This window comes from Somniosus microcephalus, chromosome 2, assembly GCF_052327205.1.
Source record: "Somniosus microcephalus isolate GS21.2 chromosome 2, FLI_Smic_1.0, whole genome shotgun sequence".
Classification (NCBI taxonomy): Eukaryota; Metazoa; Chordata; class Chondrichthyes; order Squaliformes; family Somniosidae; genus Somniosus; species Somniosus microcephalus.
The window spans coordinates 123,192,272-123,215,727 of NC_140988.1; the positions used below are offsets into that span (position 1 = coordinate 123,192,272).

At 48.8% G+C, this 23,456-nt stretch overlaps 1 protein-coding gene across 1 annotated transcript in view; it reads left to right on the forward strand.

Moving 5' to 3' along the window:
- Nucleotides 1-23,456, forward strand: part of egf (epidermal growth factor) — a 210,417-nt gene that overhangs the window by 74,933 nt on the left and 112,028 nt on the right. Inside the window, exons 7-8 of the mRNA XM_085962213.1 lie at nucleotides 14,541-14,639; nucleotides 20,343-20,465. Of these exons, the coding sequence (XP_085818339.1) occupies nucleotides 14,541-14,639; nucleotides 20,343-20,465 (222 nt within the window). The remainder of the gene's footprint in view (nucleotides 1-14,540; nucleotides 14,640-20,342; nucleotides 20,466-23,456) is intronic.

Consider the following 23,456-nt stretch of genomic DNA (forward strand, 5'->3'; position numbering starts at 1 on the left):
CTCCTCAAACCTCACCAGGGTTTTAAAACTGTCCTTGACCTTGGTGCTCCTGTATCGTCCGGGATTTCCAATCTTCCTTATGGGACCGGCTCCTGAACCTGCTCTCCTGCTCGAACTTGTAGGCCCTCCATGCTCCTTGAACCTCACCAGGGTTTTAAAACTGTCCTTGACCTTGGTGCTCCTGTATCGTCCGGGATCTCCAATCTTCCTTATGGGACCGGCTCCTGAACCTGCTCTCCTGCTCGAACTTGTAGGCCCTCCGTGCTCCTCGAACCTCACCAGGGTTTTTAAAACTGTCCTTGACCTTGGTGCTCCTGTATGAAACTGTGTTTTCTCTTTTCCCCCAACAGTTATACTGTTTTCTTGCCCTTATCTTGGCGCCAAATCAGGGGTTTTCTTTTGTTAAAGTAATGGGCAGGCTGCTTTGACAAAAGCGGGTACTTTATTTTAATGTCTTGTAAATGAAACTAATGGGATCTGTCCTGTGTCCCTCTGAGTTTGGTACAGATAATAGGTTTTGTCTGTGCTCTGCGATTTCAGAGATGGGTTTGCGTTTTGCTAGCAATTAACACACCTTGAGGTGTAAATACTTTTGTTTTGACTTCGTTACTACTGTAACCATTTTATCATATCAATTGCAGTCAGTTCTGGAATCTTCTAATCGGTGGTGACTCAGGTTTCTTTAAGATACTGCAGTGGTATGTCCTTCTGAAATGAGTCATGTGATCTGCCAACTCCATCTTGTGTTCATAAAATGTGGCCATTTCAGGGGTTTTACAATGTAGACTGTATTTTCCTGGATTTTTGCGAATCCTACACAGTTCTGATCAGGGTCCACCCCCCGCTCTGATCAGGGTCCATCCCCCAGCTCTAATCAGGGTCCTTCCCCCATCTTGAGTTGAAATTCTGCCCCATGCCCTATTAAGGCCCTGCCTACAATACGAATCAAAGCCCTGCTCCCTGGCTCTAATTAAAGTCCCACCCTGGTGAAAGAGAAAGATAAAAGTGAGGGAGGAAGAGGGATGAGAGAGCGGTCAGTAAGAGATGGATGAAGTGAAAAAGAGAAAGAAAGAGAGAGAGAATGATGAAAATGAGAGGAGAGAGAAAGATAAATGCGAGGGAGAGAGAATAAAATAAGGGACACGAGAGAGCAGGACAAAAGTGAAAGGGTTGAAGAGAGATGAAAGTGAAGGAGAGAATAAGAATTAGAAGTGGAGAATGGGGAATGAGAGAAACACACACAAGAAGTAACAGAGGATAGCAAGAACGAAAAAGAGAGATAGAAGTAGAGAGTAGCGAAGGAAGAGGAGAATGACAGAAAAGCAATGTAGGATGAGAAACATAAGTAAAGGAGAGTAAGGAACAGAAATGAGGCATGGGAGAGGGGGAAAAAAACAAAAGTGAAGTAGGAGAGTGAGAAGTAGAAAAGGAGAGCAGAGAACAGTGAAAGAAGAGAAAGAGAGCAAAACAGAACTGAAGCAGCAGTGTGAAAACAGGAATGAAGGAGGAGAGAGAAGCACTTGTTGCAGACTTACCACTACCAATATTCTCAACTGGACAGAAATGAGAGGTTAGGAACTTTCTTGGGTCCAGCGAATAAACACTGGAGAACCACAGAATCAGATAATTTTGTTCAAATTTATTGCAAGAATGACAGCTTGAGTGAGCCTTGAGCGAAGGCATATGGCTGGGACATTGTATACATGGACCTCTGGGACCCTAACTAACATAGAGGCACGTGAGTGAGGTTTGTTCAAGCCCAAAGTGCAGGAATATTTATGTCCATACCAGGGCATGCTATATTACTTTCTGATGTAAGACCAACCCTCTCATTTGGCTGGGCTACAGTCAAATCAATGAGAGTTTGGTCTACAACACACTAGATTTCGGATTGCAAAAACTGACAATGGGAGCAGCTCTTAAAGGGCTGCAAGTCATCAGAAAAAGAAACATTATGATGGTGACAAAATGTAGATTAATTGTTCACAATGGCACAGAAGAGACGTGGACAACACTACTCTTTTTTACGTTAAAGACTTAGGGGGAAAAATTCAGTTGTTTGCGCCTCCCATTAGCACCTTAAGAGGGCGCCAATTGGGGCGCAAAGCAACTAGAGGCCGGGCACGGCGATGTTTGCGCCGCTCGCAAAATTAACTAGACATTTTGCGGCGGCGCTAAACACTACTGCCACGATCTCCTGCGCCGGCAGATCGTGACGTCAGTCGAGTGCGCAATGCCCCGTTAGTGCCCCGGACCGGATATTGAGTGGCGCCCCCTGCCTTACCGCCTGCCGCTTGCAACGACAGGTTGAGGGGAGCGTTTTGCTGTCGGAAAGGGAATGGGAGAGCACTATTTAAAGGCGACCGCTTCCTGCCTTTTTTTGCCGGTGACATTTTTGCACCACGCATTCTGTGAGAGAGAGAGAGAGACTTCTGGAGAGATTCAACGCTGTGTGAAGGAGTTTTGAGTACTGAGCAGCACTTTGCAGGTTCATTTTGATTTGCCCTTCCTTGCTTCGCCAGCGCTCTGAGGTAGTGCCTCACTCCTCGGCCTTTGCGCCTTAAGACAGGTGTGAAGCGCCTGATTTAGCACTCCAATCACCTCCAGGGGCGATAAAAGCCAAGTTTGCTGTCGGAGGCGATAATTAGCGCCAGGCGCTAAACTTTGCGCACGGCCGATAATGGCGCCCCAAACGGGGCGATACTGAATTTTCCCCCCTTAGAGGTCCTGCTGCAGGAATTACACAAAAGGAGAGTGTTAGATCCGTGATTCGGAGAGTATGATGTTTTCAATAACCACACGGATGCTGTAACTTAACAATCAACAGGTATTTACTGGAGTAGGGTAGTCTCAAGACTGGGGGTACAGAAGCATGCTCAAGGCTTATATACAGGTGTGGTCACTGCCGGTACTACAGTATACAGGAGCTGTAAAAGTAGTTCCCTCTTAAGGTACATACACTACAATTCCTCCCCTTTTAGATTAGCAGTACCCATAATATTCAAATAACAATTAACACTTTAACATGTATATTAAACAACAATAGTCCATTTATAGATTCAGTCTTTGGGGCGGCTTCCTGATCCTTTCGGGATAGCGCCTTTCCTGAGATTCTTGTTCTGGGTGCGGAGGCGATTCTGGCCCCTTTTCGTCGGTTAGTTCATCGGTTTCCACTGCTATTGGTTCGGAGGTAGATGCTACCGGTATGTCGGGTTCATCCCCAGGTACGCGAGACATGGGGTTGACTCGTTCCTGTGACGCTAAGATCTGATCGACGTGGCGTCTCACAATGTTCTCCCCGACATCCACTGTGTACATTAATGGCCCCTGCCTTGTGCATATCGTTCCGGGTTGCCATTTCTCTGTTCGGTAGTCACGGGCCAAGACTGGTTGTCCTACGTTAAAGCTCCTTGTCGGCTTCTCATTGATGTGCTGGAATTGTCTATCCTCAACATTTCTTCGCACATTTGGTCTGAGCAAGTCCAGACGAGATCTCAACCTTCAGTTAAAGAACATCATGGCCGGGGTCTGGTTGGTAACTGCATGTGTCGCGTTTCGGTAGGCTAATAAGAAATTGTCCACCTTATGCTGTACTGGAATTTCATCGTCGCACATGGCCTTTATCGCCTTCTTAAAGGTTTGTACGAACCTCTCAGCCAATCCATTTGTGGCTGGATGATACGGGGCGGATGTGTAATGCCTTACCCCATTCCTTCTCATAAATTTTTGAAACTCTTCGGACACAAACTGTGGTCCATTATCAGAGCAAGTCTGCTCTGGCAAGCTGTTCCTGGCAAATATGGGCCGTAGGACTGCAATCGTTTTCTCTGTAGTGGTTGAGGACATTTTTACCACCTCAGGCCATTTCAAATGAGCATCCACTGCTATTAAGAACATTGAGTCCATGAATGGACCAGCGCAATCAATATGCACCCGTTGCCATGGAGAGGAGGGCCACTCCCATGGGTGTAGAGTGGCATGTGGTGGTGCATTTTGGACCTTCTGGCATCCTGAGCAGCTCTTGGTTAGGTCTTCGATTTGTTGATCGATTCCCGGCCACCACACATAAGCCCTAGCAAGGCTTTTCATTTTCACTCTCCCCAGATGACCTTCATGAAGCTCATTTAGCACTCTCTCCCTTAACTTCGGTGGAATCACCACTCTGGATCCACACATCACTGTCCCCTGGCATACTGACAGCTGTTCTCTTCTGGATGAGAATGCTGGCAACAGTGAGTCGCCATGTGTTGGCCATCCCCTCACCGTCAAATCATATACCCGAGACAGCGTCGGATCATTGCGGGTCTACATAAGAACATAAGAACATAAGAAATAGGAGCAGGAGTAGGCTAATCGGCCCCTTGAGTCTGCTCCACCATTCAATAAGATCATGGCTGATCTGATCCTAACCGCCAATCTACTATCACAGAACCATCTCCTGAATCTAACAGAATTAGACACACAAAATAGGAGCAGGATCAGGCTACACGGCCCCTGGGCCCGCTCCGCTACCCACAGGGCCATGTCCGATCCGAACCTAGACTCATGTCCAAATTCCTGCCCGCTCCCCATAACCCTTAATTCCCTTTACTTCTAGGAAACTGTCTATTTCTGTTTTAAATTTATGTTATGATGTAGCTTCTACAGCTTTTTGGGGCAGCATATTCCATGGACCTACCACCCTCTGAGTGAAGTAGTTCCTCCTCATCTCAGTTTTGAAAGAGCAGCCCCTTATTCTAAGACTATGCCCCCTAGTTCTAGTTTCACCCATCATCGGGAACATCCTCCCCGCATCCACCCGATCCAACCCCTTCACAATCTTATATGTTTCAATAAGATCGTCTCTCATTCTTCTGAACTCCAATGAGTAGAGTCCCAATCTACTCAACCTCTCCTCATATGTCCATCCCCTTATCCCCGGGATTAACCGAGTGAACCTTCTTTGTACTGACTCGAGAGCAAGTATGTCTTTTCTTAAGTATGGACACCAAAACTGTATGCAGTATTCCAGGTGCGGTCTCACCAATACCATGTACAACTGAAGCAATACCTCCCTATTTTTATATTCTATCCCCCTAGCAATGAAAGCCAACATTCCATTGGCCTTCTTAATCACTTGCTGCACCTGCATACTAACCTTTTGAGTTTCGTGCACCAGGACCCCCAAATCCCTTTGTACTTCAGTACTTTCCAGTTTCTTGCCATTAAGATAATAACTTGCTCTACGATTTTTCCTGCCAAAGTGCATAACCTCACACTTTCCAGTATTGTATTCCATCTGCCAAATCTCTGCCCACTTACTTAGCCTGTCTATGTCCCCTTGCAGGTTTTTTATGTCCTCCTCACTCACTACTTTCCCTCCCATCTTAGTATCATCTGCAAACTTTGATATGTTACACTCGGTCCCCTCCTCCAAATCGTTAATATAGATTGTAAAGATTTGGGGACCCAGCACCGACCACTGCGGAACACCACTAGTTACTGATTGCCAGTCTGAGAATGAACCATTTATCCCAACTCTCTGCCTTCTGTTAGATAGCCAATCCTCTATCCATGCCAGAATATTACCCCCAATCCCGTGATTTTTTTATCTTAAGCAATAATCTTTTGTGTGGCACCTTGTCAAATGCCTTTTGGAAGTCTAAATACACTACGTCCACTGGTTCCCCTTTATCCACCCTATATGTTACTTCCTCAAAGAACTCCAGCAAATTTGTCAAACATGACTTCCCCTTCATAAAACCATGCTGACTTTGTCCTATTAAATTATGATTATCCAAATGACCTGTTATGGTCTCCTTAATAATGGACTCCAAAATTTTACCTACCACAGATGTTAGGCTAACCGGTCTATAGTTTCCAGCCTTCTGTCTACTGCCCTTTTTAAATAAGGGTGTTACATTAGCAGTTTTCCAGTCTGCTGGGACCTTTGCTGAGTCCAGGGAGTTTTGGAAAATTATTACCAATGCATCCACAATCCTTCTCTATATCCGCGTTCGTTACTGGCAATCGTTCAATTATTGACAAATAAAATATCTCGATAGGGTCCACTGCTGGTGCTTCCTCCACAGTTGGCAGTGGCAGGCGCGATAGCCCATCAGCGTTTCCATGCTGTTTCGTGCCTTTATATTCTATTTCATATTGATTCGCCCCTAGAAACAGGGACCATCTTTGTAACCATTGTGCAGTCATCACTGGAACGCCCTTCTTAGGATTAAAGATGTAGACAAGTGGTTGGTTGTCAGTCAGCAAGGTGAACTTCTGCCCATGCAGATAATGGTTGCATTTTTTTACTCCCCATACTAGGCTGAGGGCCTCCCTGTCAATCTGGGCGTAGTTGCGCTCGGCTAAGGTTAGTGACCGAGACGCAAAGGCTACTGGCCTCTCCAACCCGTCTGGGAATTTGTGCGACAGCACCGCTCCAATACCATAGGGTGATGCATCACTTGCCAAACGAATTGGTAGTGCTGGGTTGAAATGGGCCAACACCCCTTTTGATGTGATCAATTCTTTTCACTTCTGGAAAGCTCGTCTACGTTCGCCATTCCACTTCCATGGTACCCCTGTTTGCAGTAGGGTGTAATACCGTGGACAAATTTGGTAAGAACTTATGGAAGTAGTTTACCAGCCCGAGGAACGACCTCAGTTGTGACACATTTTCCGGTGCTGGAGCCTTGACTACTGCCTCAATCTTTTCAGGGGACTTATGTAACCCCTCTTCATCGATGACGTGGCCACAATACGAGATCTGCTTCTGGAAAAACTCGCACTTGTGGCGATTAGCTCGTAGCCCATATTCCTTTAATCTGGTGAGCACCTTCTCCAAGTTGGCGAGGTGATCACTGTCATTTTCGCCCATGACCAGGATGTCGTCCAAATAATACTGGGTCCCTGGAATCCCTTGCAGGACTTGATCCATCGCCCTTTGCCAAATAGCCGGAGCCGATGCTACCCCGAACACCAGCCGGTTGTATTGATAGAGACCATTATGAGTGTTGATCGTAAGGTATTGTTTTGAGGCTTCTTCTACCTCCATTTGCAAGTACGCCTGGGCTAGATCAATTTTGGTGAAGCGTTTACCTCCAGATAGCAAGGCGAAAATATCCTCAATTCGTGGAAGCGGATATTGTACCGTGTGAAGGACTGGGTTCACTGTCACCTTAAAATCCCCACAGATGCGGACCTTCTTTGGTTCCCCAGGCGTATTACTCAACGACCTCTTCATTACAGGAACGATGGGTGTAGCCCACTCGCTCCAGTCTACTTTGGACAGTACTCCTGAATGTTACAACCCTTCCAGCTCTGCTTCAACAGCTGGTCTGATCGCATAAGGCACTGGTCTGGCCTTAAGAAACTTTGGGCTTGCATTTTCCTCTATTTTAATCATTGCTGTTATGCCTTTTCGTGTTCCGAGTCCCTCCTGGAACACTTCTTTTGCGTCAGTTAGGATTTTTGACAGTCGTCCAGGTGTGACGTCATCATCCTTTTTGGCCTCAACCTTCAGTGCCTGTATGGAATGCCAGCCTAATTGTATCTTCCAGATCCATTCACGTCCTAGCAGTGGTGGTCCTCCATCTGGCAATACATATATGTCCATTATGGTACTTCCTGGCCTTTGTATATCACTTTCACCCTTACTTTTCCTTTGGGGTAGACTTTTTGCCCCGTGTACGTCTTCAAGACAATCTCTGTAGCTTTCAAGGGTATATGTGAAAATAGCCGCTTGTAGTCCCTTTGGTTTATGACTGTTAGGGCTGATCCTGTGTCCAATTCCATTTTCACTTGGACTCCGTCTATCTTGAGTGTAACCCAGATAGTCTGGTGATCCTCCATTTTGGTTACCTTATGTAGTTTCAGACAACCCAGCTCCTTGCTTCCGGAGTCTGTGTCACTTTTCTGTTCGTCTGAACCACTGTCCATCACCTGGTGTACCTTTTTGTACTTCTCCTGTGGAGATTTCTTGCTGTTGGTTTTCTTCCCAGACCTGCAGACTCTTGCTATGTGTCCTGCTTTTCCACACTGTCTGCACACTTGGTCCTTGAACCAACAATCCTTCTGGTCATGTGTTGTTCTGCCGCAACGATAACACTTCCCTGTTCCATAGGACATTTCATTGGTGCCATATTCTTGCGGTCTCCGTTGTATCTCTGCAGCGCCCCTTGTGGCTGCTTCGTGTGATACTGCCATACTGAAAGCCTTGTCCAGCATAAGATCCTTTTCTGATAGAAGCCGTTTCTGGGTTCCTTCACTTTGCAGCCCACACACAAACTTGTCCCTTAACGTATCTGCTAGTCCCACTTCAAACTGGCAGTGTTTCGATAGCTTGCGCAGTTCTGTTAAGTACTCAGCATTGCTTTCGTTTTTGTGTTGGTTCCTTTTATGGAACTTAAATCGTTCTGCTATCAGCAGCGGTGTGGGGTTTAAGTGGTCCTGTAGGATTTCTACTATGCTTTCGAAATTCTTGTTCACGAGCTTCTCTGGGGTTATTAGGTTTTGCAGTCACCCATAAGTTTTTGCACCCATGGAATTTAACAATACCAGTGCTTTCCTAGCATCTGGCACTTCATTCACCCTGCAGTACACCTCAATACGTTCCACATATGTCGCCCAATCTTCGACTTCATTGTCGAACGTAGAGATACTGCCACTCTTCGGCATCCCTGGGTGTGATTTAACTGTCAAAAATGGCGTCTCCCGTGCTTTCCCTTCTTCTCCGCTGGCACAAAATGGCGTCTCCCGCGCTTTCCTTCCTTCCCATGCTCGCCCTTCTTCTCCGCTGCGGCTTCTAAAAATGGCACCTCCCGCACTCTTCCTTCTTCTCCGCGGCTCAATGGCGTCTCCCGTGCTCTCCCTTCTTCTCCCCGCAGACACTGTTCAGCCCTTGAGCCCTGGCTGTGCTCTGCGCATTTTTTTTTCTGTGCGCCTTTCCCGTTTCCGCCGCTCGGTCCTGAACCCGGCTGTTGCTTTACCCTCTCTCTCTCTGTTTTGTTTTTCCTCGACGCCGCTCGGTTTTCAACCCCCGGCTGCGCCCTGTGCGCTTCACCCTCTATCTTACCCCATTGACGCTGCTCGGCTTTTTCTCCGCCGTCGGTCGGCTCCAGCCGCCGCTGTCCAGGAAGGGTCTGCGCTGTACCTGTCGTCAGTCTGTTGCTGATTGTCGTGGCTGGGGAACCAAGCCCGGCTCTCCACAGCCTCCCCTGCGATGTTCACTCTCTGTCGGACGACTGGGCGGTTGCTCGTGGTCGACGCCCGTGCTTCTGGCCTCGACTTTCTTCCACCGCCCTCCCGGAGCGAATCCTCGAAGGGAAATGCAGAGTTGCAGGTAGATTCGAATCGACACTCATCGCCACTGTTAGATCCGTGATTCGGAGAGTATGATGTTTTTCAATAACCACACGGATGCTGTAACTTAACAATCAACAGGTATTTACTGGAGTAGGGTAGTCTCAAGACTGGGGGTGCAGGGGCATGCTCAAGGCTTATATACAGGTGTGGTCACTGCCGGTACTACAGTATACAGGAGCTGTAAAAGTAGTTCCCTCTTAAGGTACATACACTACAGAGAGGTCCCTATTTAGGGCTGTTGGCCACCTCTCAGTAGACATCTGGTGCCAGTTACATAGAGATTGAGTCATTGCATCTAACCAGGTCTCTTGAACCTGTTTGCAAATGGAAATTACTGGAACACAGTGCTTAGCTTTCCATCCTTTTAAATTAATTGACAGAAAAATCAAGCTGTTCCCAACCAATGTTTCTTGAGAGCACTACTACTCACTGGGTGCACCGATTGGGGAATCAGGCAGACTATCTGACCGATCTAGTACATCGCATGAATTTAAGAATGTCTGCAGTATTGTCTGAAAGTGGCAAATTTGTGAGATTCCAAAGAGATTCCATAGTGCATCTGTAAGTAGATTTAGGTGAAAGGTTATTGGTGGACAAATTTGGTACCTTAGCGCCTCCCGTTAGTGCCAGCAGATGGTGCTAAGGGGGCACTAGAGCATTATCGCCAGGGCAAGGCAAAATCCCCCCTCAGCACCGCTGCTAACAGTTATCGCTGGAAGCCTCAACGCCAGGTAGATCATGACATCAGTGAGTGTACAACACTCACTGGCCGCCCAATCTGCGAAATTGATTTTCGCCACCTACCTGGAGGAAACAGCACAGCAACAGGAAGCTGGCTCCAGGGATGTTATTTAAAGGAATCATCAGTAATGAGTCGCAGCTGTAGGCTAGTGGAGTTTCAGTGCTATCTTGACAGTTTCACATAGTGCAACAGTCTCATTCTGTAATTTCAAGGTTATTTATTATCGGGAGTGTTGTGACAACTAAAACGTAGCTACATTTATTCTTAAAAAAATCAAACTGCTGCACTTACATTGATGGGGGCTGTACTGGCAGTCAACCTTGCCCTCCAGGATCTACGGCGGAGGGAGCGGAGGCAGTGAGAAAGACTGGAACATGTGCCCAGAGTGGGGAGGAGGGTCATCAGGGCTCTCAACAGGAAGCCTTACCCTCTGAGGGTATTCTGAGAGCACTTCTCTTACCTCCAATTAAGTGAGGAGCAGTGTATTTGAAGGCTCCGCTTCACCAAGGAGGTCATCACAGAACTCTGCCATATCCTGCAGTCAGACTTCCAGCCTCAGATCACAGCAACCATGGCTCTCTCAGTGGCAGTAGCCCTCAATTTCTTCACCAGTGGAGCCTTCCAGTCTGCAACAGGAGACATAGCTAACATCTCACAGTTCGCCGTCCATCACTGCATCCGGGAGGTCATAGAGGCTCTCTACAGTAGGAAAAGAGATTACATTTCCTTCCCCATCACATAGGGCAGGACGAGCATGCATGTGGCTTTGCCAGGATAGTGGAATTCCCCATGGTGCAGGGCGCTATTGACTGCACCTACGTGGCTTTGCGGGCACCTCATAACAATCCTGAGATCTTCTGTAATCGCAAAAGCTACCATTCACTTAATGTGCAATTGGTGTGCGACCACAGACAGCAAATCTTCAATGTCAATGTCTGCTATCCTGGCAGCAGCCATGATGCCTTCATCCTGCGCCAGACTGGTGTGCCAGTACTCTTCCAGCCACCATATCAAGCTCGTGGCTGGCTGGTCGGAGACAAGGGCTATCCGCTCTTCACCTGGCTCATGACTCCCCTCTGCAACCCCAACACTCCTGCCCAGCACTCATCTGATGAGAGCCATGCTGCAGCCAGGAACATCATCGAGCAGACCATCGGCCTGCTGAGGCAATGGTTCCGCTGCCTTGACCACTCGGGAGGAGCGGGATCGCCCCATGTGCTTAAACCTCCTCGATACACCTAGTGGAGTCAGGGCCCAGTTCCACTTTCAGCACGTCGATGGCTTTGGCCGCGAGCTGGACGCTTGCCCAGGAAAGGCACTGCACCAGCTCCTCCAGAGCCATCCAATCCGCTCCTCTGTCATGAAGTAAGCCCCTGACTCTTGTCACCTTGCCCAATACAGCACTGCCCTCCGCCAGCCACATGAACCCGCGCTCGTGGAGGTGCGGATTCCTGAGCAGCGGCTCTCGAAGGACAGCCGCCACTCCTGACAGGGGAGAACTCCGTCTGCAGGCAACCTTGTTCCAGACCCATAGCAGTTCCTGGTAGAAGACAGGAAGCTCCCACAAGCAGGCATGGGTAACCCCCAGTTTTACAAACAGGAGCTGCGTGTCATAATTGAGGCTGTGCAGCTGACGGAAGAAATACGACATCAGCGCACACCATCTGGGAGGATCCTCGAAGTACAGGTATCTCTGCAGGGTCCGAAGATGGAAAGTCGCCGCCCGGGTGTGTAGGCACACCAGCGCCTGACCGCCCTCCCTAAGCGTGAGACTCAGAACCGCGGCAGAGACCCAACGCTTCCTTTTGTCCCAGAAGAGGTCGATGAGCTTCTTCTGCATCTTGATGACAAATGCAGGGGGAGGGATCAAAGTGACCAACCGGTACCACAACATAGCAGCCACCAGCTGATTTATGACCAGCGCTAAACCCCTGTAGGACAGCACTCAGAGCAGTCCTGTCCATCATCCTTGGCGAGCGGTGACTTTGGCCTCCAGCTCTTGCCAGTTCGCTGGCCAAGCGTCCTCGACAGGGCTGAGGTAGACTCCCAAATAGAGGAGGTACGCGGTGCTCCAGGCAAAAGGCCTGAGCTCCTCCGGCAGGGAGTCCACCCACCACTGACCCACCAGGAGTCCGGAACGTTTCTCCCAGTTGATCTTGGTGGAGGATGTGTCCGAGTAAATCTGCTGGCACTTGCGCATCCTCAGCAATTCAACGGGATCCGTAACCATGAGGTGCACGTCATCAGCATAAGCCGAGAGGACAACCTCCACGCCCAGCCCTTGCAGAACCAGTCCCATCAACCTCTTCTGCAAGAGGCGCAGGAAAGGCTCTATGCAGATGGCATATAACTGACCTCTCCCGAAGTGAAGGGGCGCTGTCAAAGACCCGTTAATCTTAATTAGACACTCCACGGCGGCATACAGAAGTCAAATCCAGGCAACTAAATCCGCCTTGAACCCAAATGCATGCAGAGTCCTGAAGAGGTATTCGTGATCCACCCTGTCGAACGCCTTTTCCTGATCTAAGGAAAGGAAGGCGACCGACAGACCAGCCCTCTGGGAATGGTGGACCAGGTCCTGGACCAGTTGGATGTTATCGTGGATGGTCCGGCCCGGGACCGTGTAGGACTGGTCGGGGTAAATCATGTGGGCCAGCACGGTGCCAAGGTGAGCAGACATAGCCCTGGCAAGGATCTTGTAATCTGTGCTGACGGAGACCAGGCGCCAGTTCTTAAGTAGGTGGAGATCGCCCCTCTTGGGCAGCAGGACTTTCCCCCAGGACCCATGTGTAGTCGCCCCCCAGGACATCCCAGAACGCCCTGTGGAACTTCTCGGTCAGCCCGTCCAGCCCCGGGGACCTGCCTCTTGAGAGCTTGCACATTCTCCCTGTGTCTGCGTGGGTTTCCTCCGGGTGCTCCGGTTTCCTCCCACAGTCCAAAGATGTGCAGGTTAGGTTGATTTGGGTTGATTTGGCTGTGATAAATTGACCCTTAGTGTTAGGGGATTAAATACATGGGGTTACGGGGATGGGGTGGGATATGTGTCGGTGCGGGCTCGATGGGCCGAAATGGCCTCTGTCTGCACTGTGAGGATTCTGTGATTCTGTTGATGGAAGAGTTGATAATCAGAGGACACAGATTTAAGGTGATTGGCAAAAGAACCAGAGGCGACATGAGGAAAAACTGTTAGGGCAGCACGGTGGCATAGTGGTTAGCACTGTTGTCTCACAGCGCCAGGGACCCGGGTTCGAATCCGGCCTCGGGCGACTGTCTGTGTGGAGTTTGCACATTCTCCCCGTGTTTGCGTGGGTTTTCTCCGGGTGCTCCGGTTTCCTCCCACAGTCCAAAGATGTGCAGGTTAGGTTGATTGGCTATGATAAATTGACCCTTAGTGTTAGGGGGATTAAATACGTGGGGTTACGGGGATAGGGTGGGATATGTGTTGGTGTAGGGGTTACGGGGATCGGGTGGGATATGTGTCGGTGCCGGCTCGATGGGCCGAAATGGCCTCTATCTGCACTGTGGGGTTTCTGTGAGTTCTGTGAGCTGGCCGAGGGTGCCAGTCAGCTCCACCAGGCTCAGCGGAGCATCCAGCTGTTCAGCGCCCTCCAGGTCACCTTTGAGTGTAACACCAATGAGCTTGGTCTTAAAGACTTGAATTAGCGCTCCAATCATTTCTTTGAGCAGTGAGCAGGAATTTTGCGTGCAGTCTAAAGTATGAGGGCCTGGCGCTAATTCTCCAACTTTTCTAATTATACTGCCCATTCCCCGGCTATTATGTATTTCTAGCCTACTATAATAAAGGCACTTTACAGTCTTCTGGACTCAACATAGAGTTCAACAATTTCAGATCATAACCTCGGCCCCTATCATATATATATTTTTTTTATCCACACTCTTTGTCTGTCTTTTTTTCTTCTCCCCCACATAGCAGCTGTCTTTCAGTTCTGACGAAAGTTCATCGACCTGAAACGTTAACTCTGTTTCTCTCTTCACAGAGGCTGCCTGACCTGCTGAGTTCTCCAGCGTTTCCTGTTTTTATTTCAGATTTCCAGCATCTGCAGTATTTTCTTTTTGTATATATAATAAAAATAATGCTCTATTCCACAACCCTTGGATTTGTAACATTAACATCTTTCAAGGAGACAAGAGGGCCGGATTTTTAAATGCTCTTTCCTGGTCTGCAGTCTTGCCCACGCGAGTCTCACGATTTTCCACTCATTAATTTTAATGGCTGGAAAATTTTAGGGATCATTCCCACAATTTTTTGTTATGCAGTCCCAGAGGGTAAGGTTCCATTCAAGGGGCACACATTCGGAAATTCTGCCCTAAGATTTCAGTTCCCATTTCCTGGGCTTTATTCAAAGGAGAGATGGAATGGCTGCAGGAGGTTATACTACAGTTATTAGAGTATCTTCAACTTTGCTGTTTTCACACTTATATATTCCTGCAGAAAAGGATACTGGGAGCATTTGCAAGAAAAATCAAGAAGAAAACCGTTGTAAGTGTAAAGATGGCTACGTTCTCAGTGATGATCAGAAATCATGTGAAGGTAAAGTTCACACTATAAAGTATTTTACACGTACAGGATGAAAAAACTCTTTGAAGTATCTGCTATGCTAGTTTACTCTTTCTCATAACCTCAAACCTCTGAACTTCTTAGCTCTCTCAGTCTTACCTTCCTCCTCCAATCTACAGGCTTTTAAAATGTAATCTTGACTGATGTGCCTCAATAATTCCGAGACTCGATGTTAGCGAAACAAAACAAGGCTTTTATTAACTTAGAAAGTAACACGTAAGAGAGAGAGGTATCTTCCTTCTGGAGACTGAGGCCAGACTGAGCTAGCTTACAAAAGGGGCCAGGTATGGGCGGAGCCCTACACACAGCACATTCCAGCACATTCCAATAAACAATACAATGAGGACTGGGGGAAGGGAAATGCCACTGAAACCGACCACAGTCACAGGCAGTGATGAATGGAATATTTCATCACATTCACCCCTTCTATAGATTTAGTCTGTTCGGGGGTTTGATAGTCCTCTGCGACCGACGTGGCTGTTGTGGAGCCACGGGTGTCGGCTGGGTGTCCCCGGTAGCCTCCTGGGTCTCTGCCGGGGGTGCCGCCAGGGTTGTTGAAGGGGTAGTTGGTGGGGGTGCCATTGGTCGATGTTCTTCCGGGGGTGATGAAAGAGTAGTGGGTGGGTAAGAGTTGCTGTGATCGTTGTTGGTGCTATTGCCGTGGTTGTTGTCGATGCCGGCTGGGGCGACGTCTTTTATGGACACGGTGTCCTCCCTTCCGTCGGCGTGCCGGACATATGCGTATTGGGGGTTGGCGTGGAGTAGGTGTACTGGCTCCACGAGAGGGTCCGTCTTGTGGCCCCTCACATGCCTTCGCACGAGTACCGGACCTGGGGTGGAGAGCCATGATGGCATGGATACGCCTGAGGTGGATTTCCGGGGAAAGACAAACATTCGTTCATGAGGCGTGGCATTAGTGGCCGTACACAATAGCGATCGTATCGAATGGAGCACATCCGAGAGGACTTCCTGCCAGCGGGAGATAGGGAGGCCCTTGGTCCTTAGAGCTAGAGTGACTGCTTTCCATACTGTCCCGTTCTCTCGCTCCACTTGGCCGTTACCCCGGGGGTTGTAGCTGGTGGTACGGCTCGTGGCGATCCCCTTGGACAGCATGTACTGGCGTAGCTCTTCACTCATGAAGGACGCCCCCCTATCCGTATGGATGTAGCTCGGCATACCGAACAGGCAGAACAGGCTGTTGAGGCATTTAATGACCGTGGCGCTGGTCATGTCTGGGCAGGGGAAGGCGAATGGGAACCGGGAGTATTCGTCCACAATGTTCAGGAAGTAAACATTGCGGTCGACGGACGGGAGGGGGGCCCTTGAAATCTAAGCTGAGCCGCTCAAAGGGCCGTGTAGCTTTGATTAAGTGGGCTCTATCTGGGCGGTAGAACCGAGGCTTGCACTCAGTGCAAGTGCGGCAGTTCCTGGTCAGAGACCGAACTTCCTCAATCGAGTAGGGTAAGTTACGGGACTTTATGAAGTGGAACAGCCGCGTGACCCCTGGGTGGCAGAGGTCGTTGTGGAGGGTCTGTAGCCGATCCCCAGTGGCGCTGGCACACATCCCTCGTGAGAGGGCGTCAGGGGATTCGTTAAGGGCCCCTGGCCGGTAAATGATGTCGTACTCGAAGGTGGAGAGCTCGATCCGCCACCTAAGAATCTTATCATTTTTAATCTTCCCCCTCTGTTTATTATTGAACATAAACGCTACCGACCGCTGGTCGGTAAGTAGGGTGAAGCGTTTGCCGGCTAGGTAGTGGCGCCAGTGGCGCACTGCCTCCACGATGGCTTGGGCCTCCTTTTCCACGGAGGAGTGTCTGATCTCGGGCCCTTGGAGGGTCCTCGAGAAGAAAGCTACGGGCCGCCCCGCCTGGTTGAGGGTGGCCGCCAAGGCGAAGTCAGACGCATCACTTTCCACTTGAAATGGAGTGTTCTCGTCCACTGCCTGTAGCGTGGCCCGCTCAATATCCTGCTTAATGCTTTTGAAGGCGGCGTGGGCCTCAGCAGAGAGCGGAAAAGAGGATGCTTTCAAGAGGGGGCGGGCTTTGTCGGAGTAGTTGGGGACCCATTGGGAATAATAAGAAAATAACCCCAGGCACCTTTTCAGGGCTTTGGGAGTGTTGGGCAGGGGCAGCTCCCGTAGGGGGCGCAATCGGTCGGGGTCTGGTCCGATTTCCCCATTCTCCACCACGCTGCCTAGTATGCAGAGGCGCGTGGTGTTGAAAACGCACTTGTCCTCGTTGTAGGTGAGGTTGAGTTTTTGTGCGGTTTCCAGGAACCTCTCGAGGTTCGAGTCGTGATCCTGCTGATTGTGGCCGCAGATGGTGACGTTGTCGAGGTAGGGGAAGGTTGCCTGCAAGTGGTGGTCATCGACCATGGGGTCCATCTCCCTCTGAAAGACCGAGACCCCATTCGTCACCCCAAAGGGGACTCTGAGGAATTGGTAGAGGCGTCCGTTCGCCTCGAAGGCGGTGTACGGGCGGTCCTCTGGTCTGATAGGGAGCTGGTGGTACGCTGACTTGAGGTCGATGGTGGAGAACACCCGGTATTGGGCGATTTGGTTCACCATTTCTGATATGCAGGGTAGCGAGTAGGCGTCTAGTTGGGTGTACCTGCTGATCGTTTGACTATAGTCGGTCACCATCCGTTTCTTCTCGCTACCCCTTACCACTACCACTTGGGCGCGCCACGGGCTGTTGCTGCGTTCAATACTGCGCTCTTTCAGGAGCCTGTCTACCTCGGTCGCGATAAACCGCCTGTCCTCCCAGCTGTACCTCCTGCTTTTGGTCGCTATTGGCCGGCAGTTAGGGGTAAGGTTCGCGAATAGCGAAGGCGGCTTTACCTTCAGGGTAGCCAGACCGCACACTGTGAGGGGCGGCTGGGACCCACCGTACTTGAGCGTGATGCTTTGGTGGTTGCACTGGAAATCCAGGCCCAAGATCACGCTCGCACATAGGTTCTTCATGATTAATACTTTAAAATTATCGTATACAGTTCCGTTAACGCCCAATTGTACCGTGCAGTAACCCAGAATGGTCGATGTCTGGGTTTTATCAGCCATAGAGATGGTACCCTGAGCAGGGACCACCTTTAGGGAGAGTTGTTGTGCCAGTTCAGGGTGGATAAAACTCTCCGTGCTTCCACTGTCAATTAAACATTTAACCCGGCACCCGTTTACCTCGATGTCCACCATTGATTTGGATAGCGGGTGCGGCCTGGTATGGTCCACTGTGACCGATGCCACTGTAGGGCCCTGATCGATACAAGATGGCGTCCACGCTGTCTGCTCATAAGATGGCGGACCCCACGAGGTCGGGCAAGATGGCGTCCAAGATGGCCGCTCCCACGGCGCACACGCGGCAGTGGCGGGTTTTCCGGCGGTTGGTTTTCCGGCGGGGTTCCCTCTGCACACCTTCCCGAAGTGCCCCTTCTTACCGCACTTAAAGCAGGTGGTGCCTTTCGCCGGGCACAGGTTTCTGGTGTGTTTTGGCTGCCCGCAGAAGTAGCAGTTGGGTCCCTGACGCGTCGCGGCTGTCGTAGGGCTTCTGGGTGGAGAGCGGGGCCCCGCCGGTGTCGGGCTGCCGGGCGGGGAAGATGCCTTCCAAGATGGCGGCGCCCTCGGTGCACATGTGGCGGCGTGGACGGCGCGGGCTGAAGAGTAGGCGTCCGAGTTTCTCTGCGCCACATCCAGGGATCGCGCGGTGTCCGCAGCCTGTTTCAGGTCCAACCCCATTTTTTCCAGCAGTCTTTGACGGATGTAAGTGGAGCTGAGGCCTGTGATAAAGGCATCGCGAACAAGCTCGTCAGTGTACACTGCGGCTTTTACATCTCGGCACTTGCAGTCTTTGCCAAGCATTTTCAGGGTGCTTAGGAACTCCTCCACCGATTCCCCAGGTCGCTGTGCGCGAGTAGCGAGCAGATGCCTAGCATACACCTCATTCGTAGGCTGCTGGTAATGCGCCTTTAAGATGTCGCAGGCGTCCAGGTACGTATCGGCATCTTGGATGAGGGGGTAAACCCGGTGGCTTACCCAATTCCGCAGAATTCCGAGTCTCATCCTTGCAGCGTCCGTAGCATCTTTGATGGCTGCGGAATTGTCCAGGAAGAATTCCATACACTCAAACCAGTGTCCGAAGCGTGCTGATGCGTCCGGAGCATGTTGATCCAAATCCAAACGTTCGGGTTTCAGGGGTTGATCCATAGTGTTGAAAAATAAGTTAATAAAATTGATGTGCCTCAATAATTCCGAGACTCGATGTTAGCGAAACAAAACAAGGCTTTTATTAACTTAGAAAGTAACACGTAAGAGAGAGAGGTATCTTCCTTCTGGAGACTGAGGCCAGACTGAGCTGGCTTACAAAAGGGGCCAGGTATGGGCGGAGCCCTACACACAGCACATTCCAGCACATTCCAATAAACAATACAATGAGGACTGGGGGAAGGGAAATGACACTGAAACCGACCACAGTCACAGGCAGTGATGAATGGAATATTTCATCACATTGACATCACATTCTCATTGGCATTGGGTCTGCCTTCCACAGGTTGTGTGTGTGTGCTGCATGTTAGTCACATACATGCACACCGCATGTTGCCTTCATGTGCATATATGTTGTGTGTTATATACTGTGTGCGTTCTTTGGATGGAATTTCAGTAAATTGTTCCAGCTGAAAAGCTAGCACTGGCCCAAACGCAATGGGCCAAATGGCCTCCTTCTGTACTGTAATTTCTGTGATTCTATGTTGATATATAAGCATGCATTGCATGTTCATGTTTATGTGTTGTTTATATATTATAGAGGGAGATTTTTTGCTTCAGTGCTCCAAATGTTGGGGGCATATATCAGCAAATTTTGTATGCCCAGACATGATTTTCCATCCATTCATTTTATTGAAAGGGAAGTCACAAGCTGGGCTATGCAATTTCCTGATATGGGCTACTGTCAGGAATGGCAAAGCAGAAAATCTCCCATTATATTTCCTCATTTATCTACCTACAATGGGTAAAGAGAAGATATGTTTTTATGTATGTACTTCTAATATTTGTCTGTGAGAAATCCATTATTTGTATAAAGATTGTAAGATCTACAATTTTGGAAAAATGTTTTAGATATTTTTCTTAGCAATGGCAGCAGTATTTAGAATTTCAACACACCTGTGGGAAAGTCTTTTGTACAGTAAGAATCAGCAGAACTGTCCCACCAAGAGCGCCAATAACCAGCACAGGCAACTCCCACTTGAATCATTTGAAATGTGCACACAATTATTCTATTCTTTGGGTCTTTTAAATGGTATATGATCACCTCCATCAAGCAAGCTCCAAAGATGGTCATGCAGTGTTCCTTCCAATAACACATTGGGATGGATTCTCTTCAGCGATCCTATTTAAAATCGAGTGTGATATCGGCAGAGAATGAGGGAAAATTCAGGCAGTGAGCCCTACTGCCACCTCACTGCCCAACCTAGAATCATATAGCACAAAAGGATGCCATTTAGCCCATCGTCCTTGAGCTGGCTCTTTGAAAGAGCTATCGAATTATTCCCACTCTCCCACTCCTTCCGCATAGCCCTGAATTCCCCCTGCCCCAGCACCGTAATATTTTTGTGTTTTACCTGGCTCCAAATAAAATCATCCCACGATTTCCTATTTCTGATATATGTATCTCTTATACTCAGATGTCAATGAATGTGCCTTTTGGAACCATGGGTGCACTTTGGGCTGTGAGAACTTCCCAGGCTCTTATCACTGCAACTGTCCGGAAGGGTTTGTACTGCAGCCTGACATGAAAACCTGTCATGGTAAGATTTTGTGAAAGTACTTATTCATGAAAATATAAGAAAAGTCATGGACAAAACCATTCAGCCCAGCAAAACCTATACCTCCAGTAGTCTAGATCTCCCTTCGTAGCAATTAACCTGTTATGTTCATTAATAACTAGTCGTTTTTATTAAGAACAGCTAGCTTTTGCTAGACACTTTATTGAGCACATGTGGACTAGGTACAGTATCTGTAGAGGCATCCATCTTGACTGCTGCCTTGTGGGTAGCCTGGTGCATCGTGGGGCCACTCTTATATAGATACAGCACCACCTAGTGTACCATTCCAGAATGACAGGTTACTGATCATTACATAACCAAATTTTGTTTTCTTTAAAGTACTCTTCACAACACCCATATACTCCAGAATTTCCAATGTAAAAGTACTGAGATTGAAGAACTTAATCTGTACTGGAGATTTCTTAACATTTGGTAAATTGTTTTTTTAAGTGGTGTAAAATATCATCAGAGCAGTTTTTTTTTCTATGAAAGAAAAACCATTTGTGCATTTTGAGGTCCTAAATTTCCCCAGATTTTTAGCTGCACTCCCAATGTAAGTCAGGAGGGAGTGTGGCAGAAGGCAGGGAAATTGGCCTGGAACACCACATGTTTCCACGGAGCCTTCTTTGGAGTAGTCAAAACTGCCCAACGCATTACCAGCACCCGGCTACCGACCATAGAGCACATATACCAGAAACGCTGTTTACGGAGGTCACGGACCATCATCAAAGACCCTACCCACCCGTGGTAAACCACTTTTATCGTTCACTATCGTTACACTATGGTTATCACTGTTTATATCATTACACTATGGTTATCACTGTTTACACTGTTGTATCACTACACAAGGTCACCTCTTGTCACGCTGTTATACCTGGGCTGACCACAGCTGACTCCGCCCATGGCTCCGCCTGCTTGCCCAGGTATAAAGGTGGTCGACTGGCTGGTATTCCTCCTTGTTGGACTCGATCACCCACGAGGGTGGGCTCTGTTATTTAGCCAATAAAAACCTATAGTTACTATCTTAACTCGTCGCTTTTCATTGGATGAATTGATAGGTATATCACCACCCCAGCCACAGTCTGTTCGCCCTCCTGCCATCTGGGAGACGCTACAGATGCATTCGCACCCGTACGACCAGATTTAGGAACAGCTTCTTTCCCAGGGCTGTCATCCTACTGAACTCCACAAATATACTCTAAAGCCTGCACATCTGCCAATGCACTTTATTATGGTTATGTTTATGTTAATGTATTACAAGCCAAATGTATGTTGAATGTTTAAATGTCTTAATCTAAATGTACACTCTCGGGAGCCGCAAGCCTACATTTCGTTGTACTGCACTTGTGCACTAACAATGACAATAAAGTTGATTATGATTATGATTATGAAGGTCACCCACATCAGAGAGGATGTAGCCTGGGAGGGGAATAGCAGGCCAGGAATTTCCTCATCTGTGGTCTGGGATCTGCTGGGCGTCAGTATGCCGGGTGAGAAGAGAGAAAAATCAGCCTCCTGGCTGGTGGAAGTGAGGCTTACCTGGGAGGCCAGGTCTGGATATTTGCCTGGACCTCCAAAGAGGAAATGAAGATAAGGACAAAAATTGTCTCCCTTTACATGGGGGCTTATGGGCCCTGATCAGAAGGCTGCTGGGCCTGAGGCTTTCAAAATATTTTGTAGTGGCAAGCTTCAGCTGCTATTTCTCTCTCCCCACTAAGGCAGGTGCCTGAGATGCACCCATTGTGGCACAATCCGAAATATTTAAATTTGGGAATGCACCCCTGACCTCACATACGTTGGTAGGGTCAATGGCAAAGGTTACTGGCAGGCGCATGCTGGCACTTTTAATGGGATGTCAGCCCACAGATTTGCAGGCATTAGACATAAACACAAACTAGTCTTTTATGACATCTAACCCACCATCTATCAAACACCACAGTTCAGCAATTGTGTATGATAGGATTGTTTCTACATATTTTTCATTGTATAGGCATTTGATTTTGTTTTTGTCTCACACTTTCTTTGGGAGGGGTCTAGTGTTTTCCATCTGTGACTTGCTTGCAGCTACATTTTAAGTTGTCACCTCATAATTAAAAAGAAAATAATCCAGCTGTGTAGACTATTCTATTTGCTCATTTTGGATGTAGAAGTGGAGGAATGAGAGGGAGATGCTTTTACACTGCAGGAGGACTACCTTACCCCTCCTTATCCCAGCTTTTTAAAAATTCATTCTTGGGATGTGGGTGTCGCTGGCAAGGCCAGCATTTATTGCCCATCCCTAATTGCCCTTGAGAAGGTGGTGGTGAGCCACCTTCTTGAAACGCTGCAGTCCATGTGGTGAAGGTACGCCCACAGTGCTGTTAGCGTGAAAGTTCCAGGATTTTGACCCAGCAACGATGAAGGAACGGTGATATATTTCCAAGTCAGGATGGTGTGTAGAGGGGAACTTGGAGGTGATGGCATTCCCATGCGCCTGCTGCCCTTGTCCTTCTAGGTGGTAGAGGTCACGGGTTTGGGATGTGCTGCCGAAGAAGCTTTGGCGAGTTGCTGCAGTGCATCTTGTAGATGGTATGCACTGCAGACACGTTGTGCCGTTGGGGGAGGGAGTGAATGTTTAAGGTGGTGGATGGGGTGCCAATCAAGTGGGCTGCTTTGTCTTGGATGGTGTCGAGCTTCTTGAGTGTTGTTGGAGCTGCACTCATCCCGGCAAGTGGAGAGTATTCCCTCACACTCCTGACTTGTGCCTTGTAGATGGTGGAAATGCTTTGGGGAGTCAGGAGGTGAGACACTTGCTGCAGAATACCTAGCCTCTGACCTGCTCTTGTAGCCACAGTATTTATGTGGCTGGTCCAGTTAAGTTTCTGGTCAATGGTGACCCCCGGGTTGTTGATGGTGGGGGATTTAGCGATGGTAATGCCGTTGAATGTAAAGAGGCGGTGGTTAGACTCTACTTGTTGGAGATAGTCATTTCCT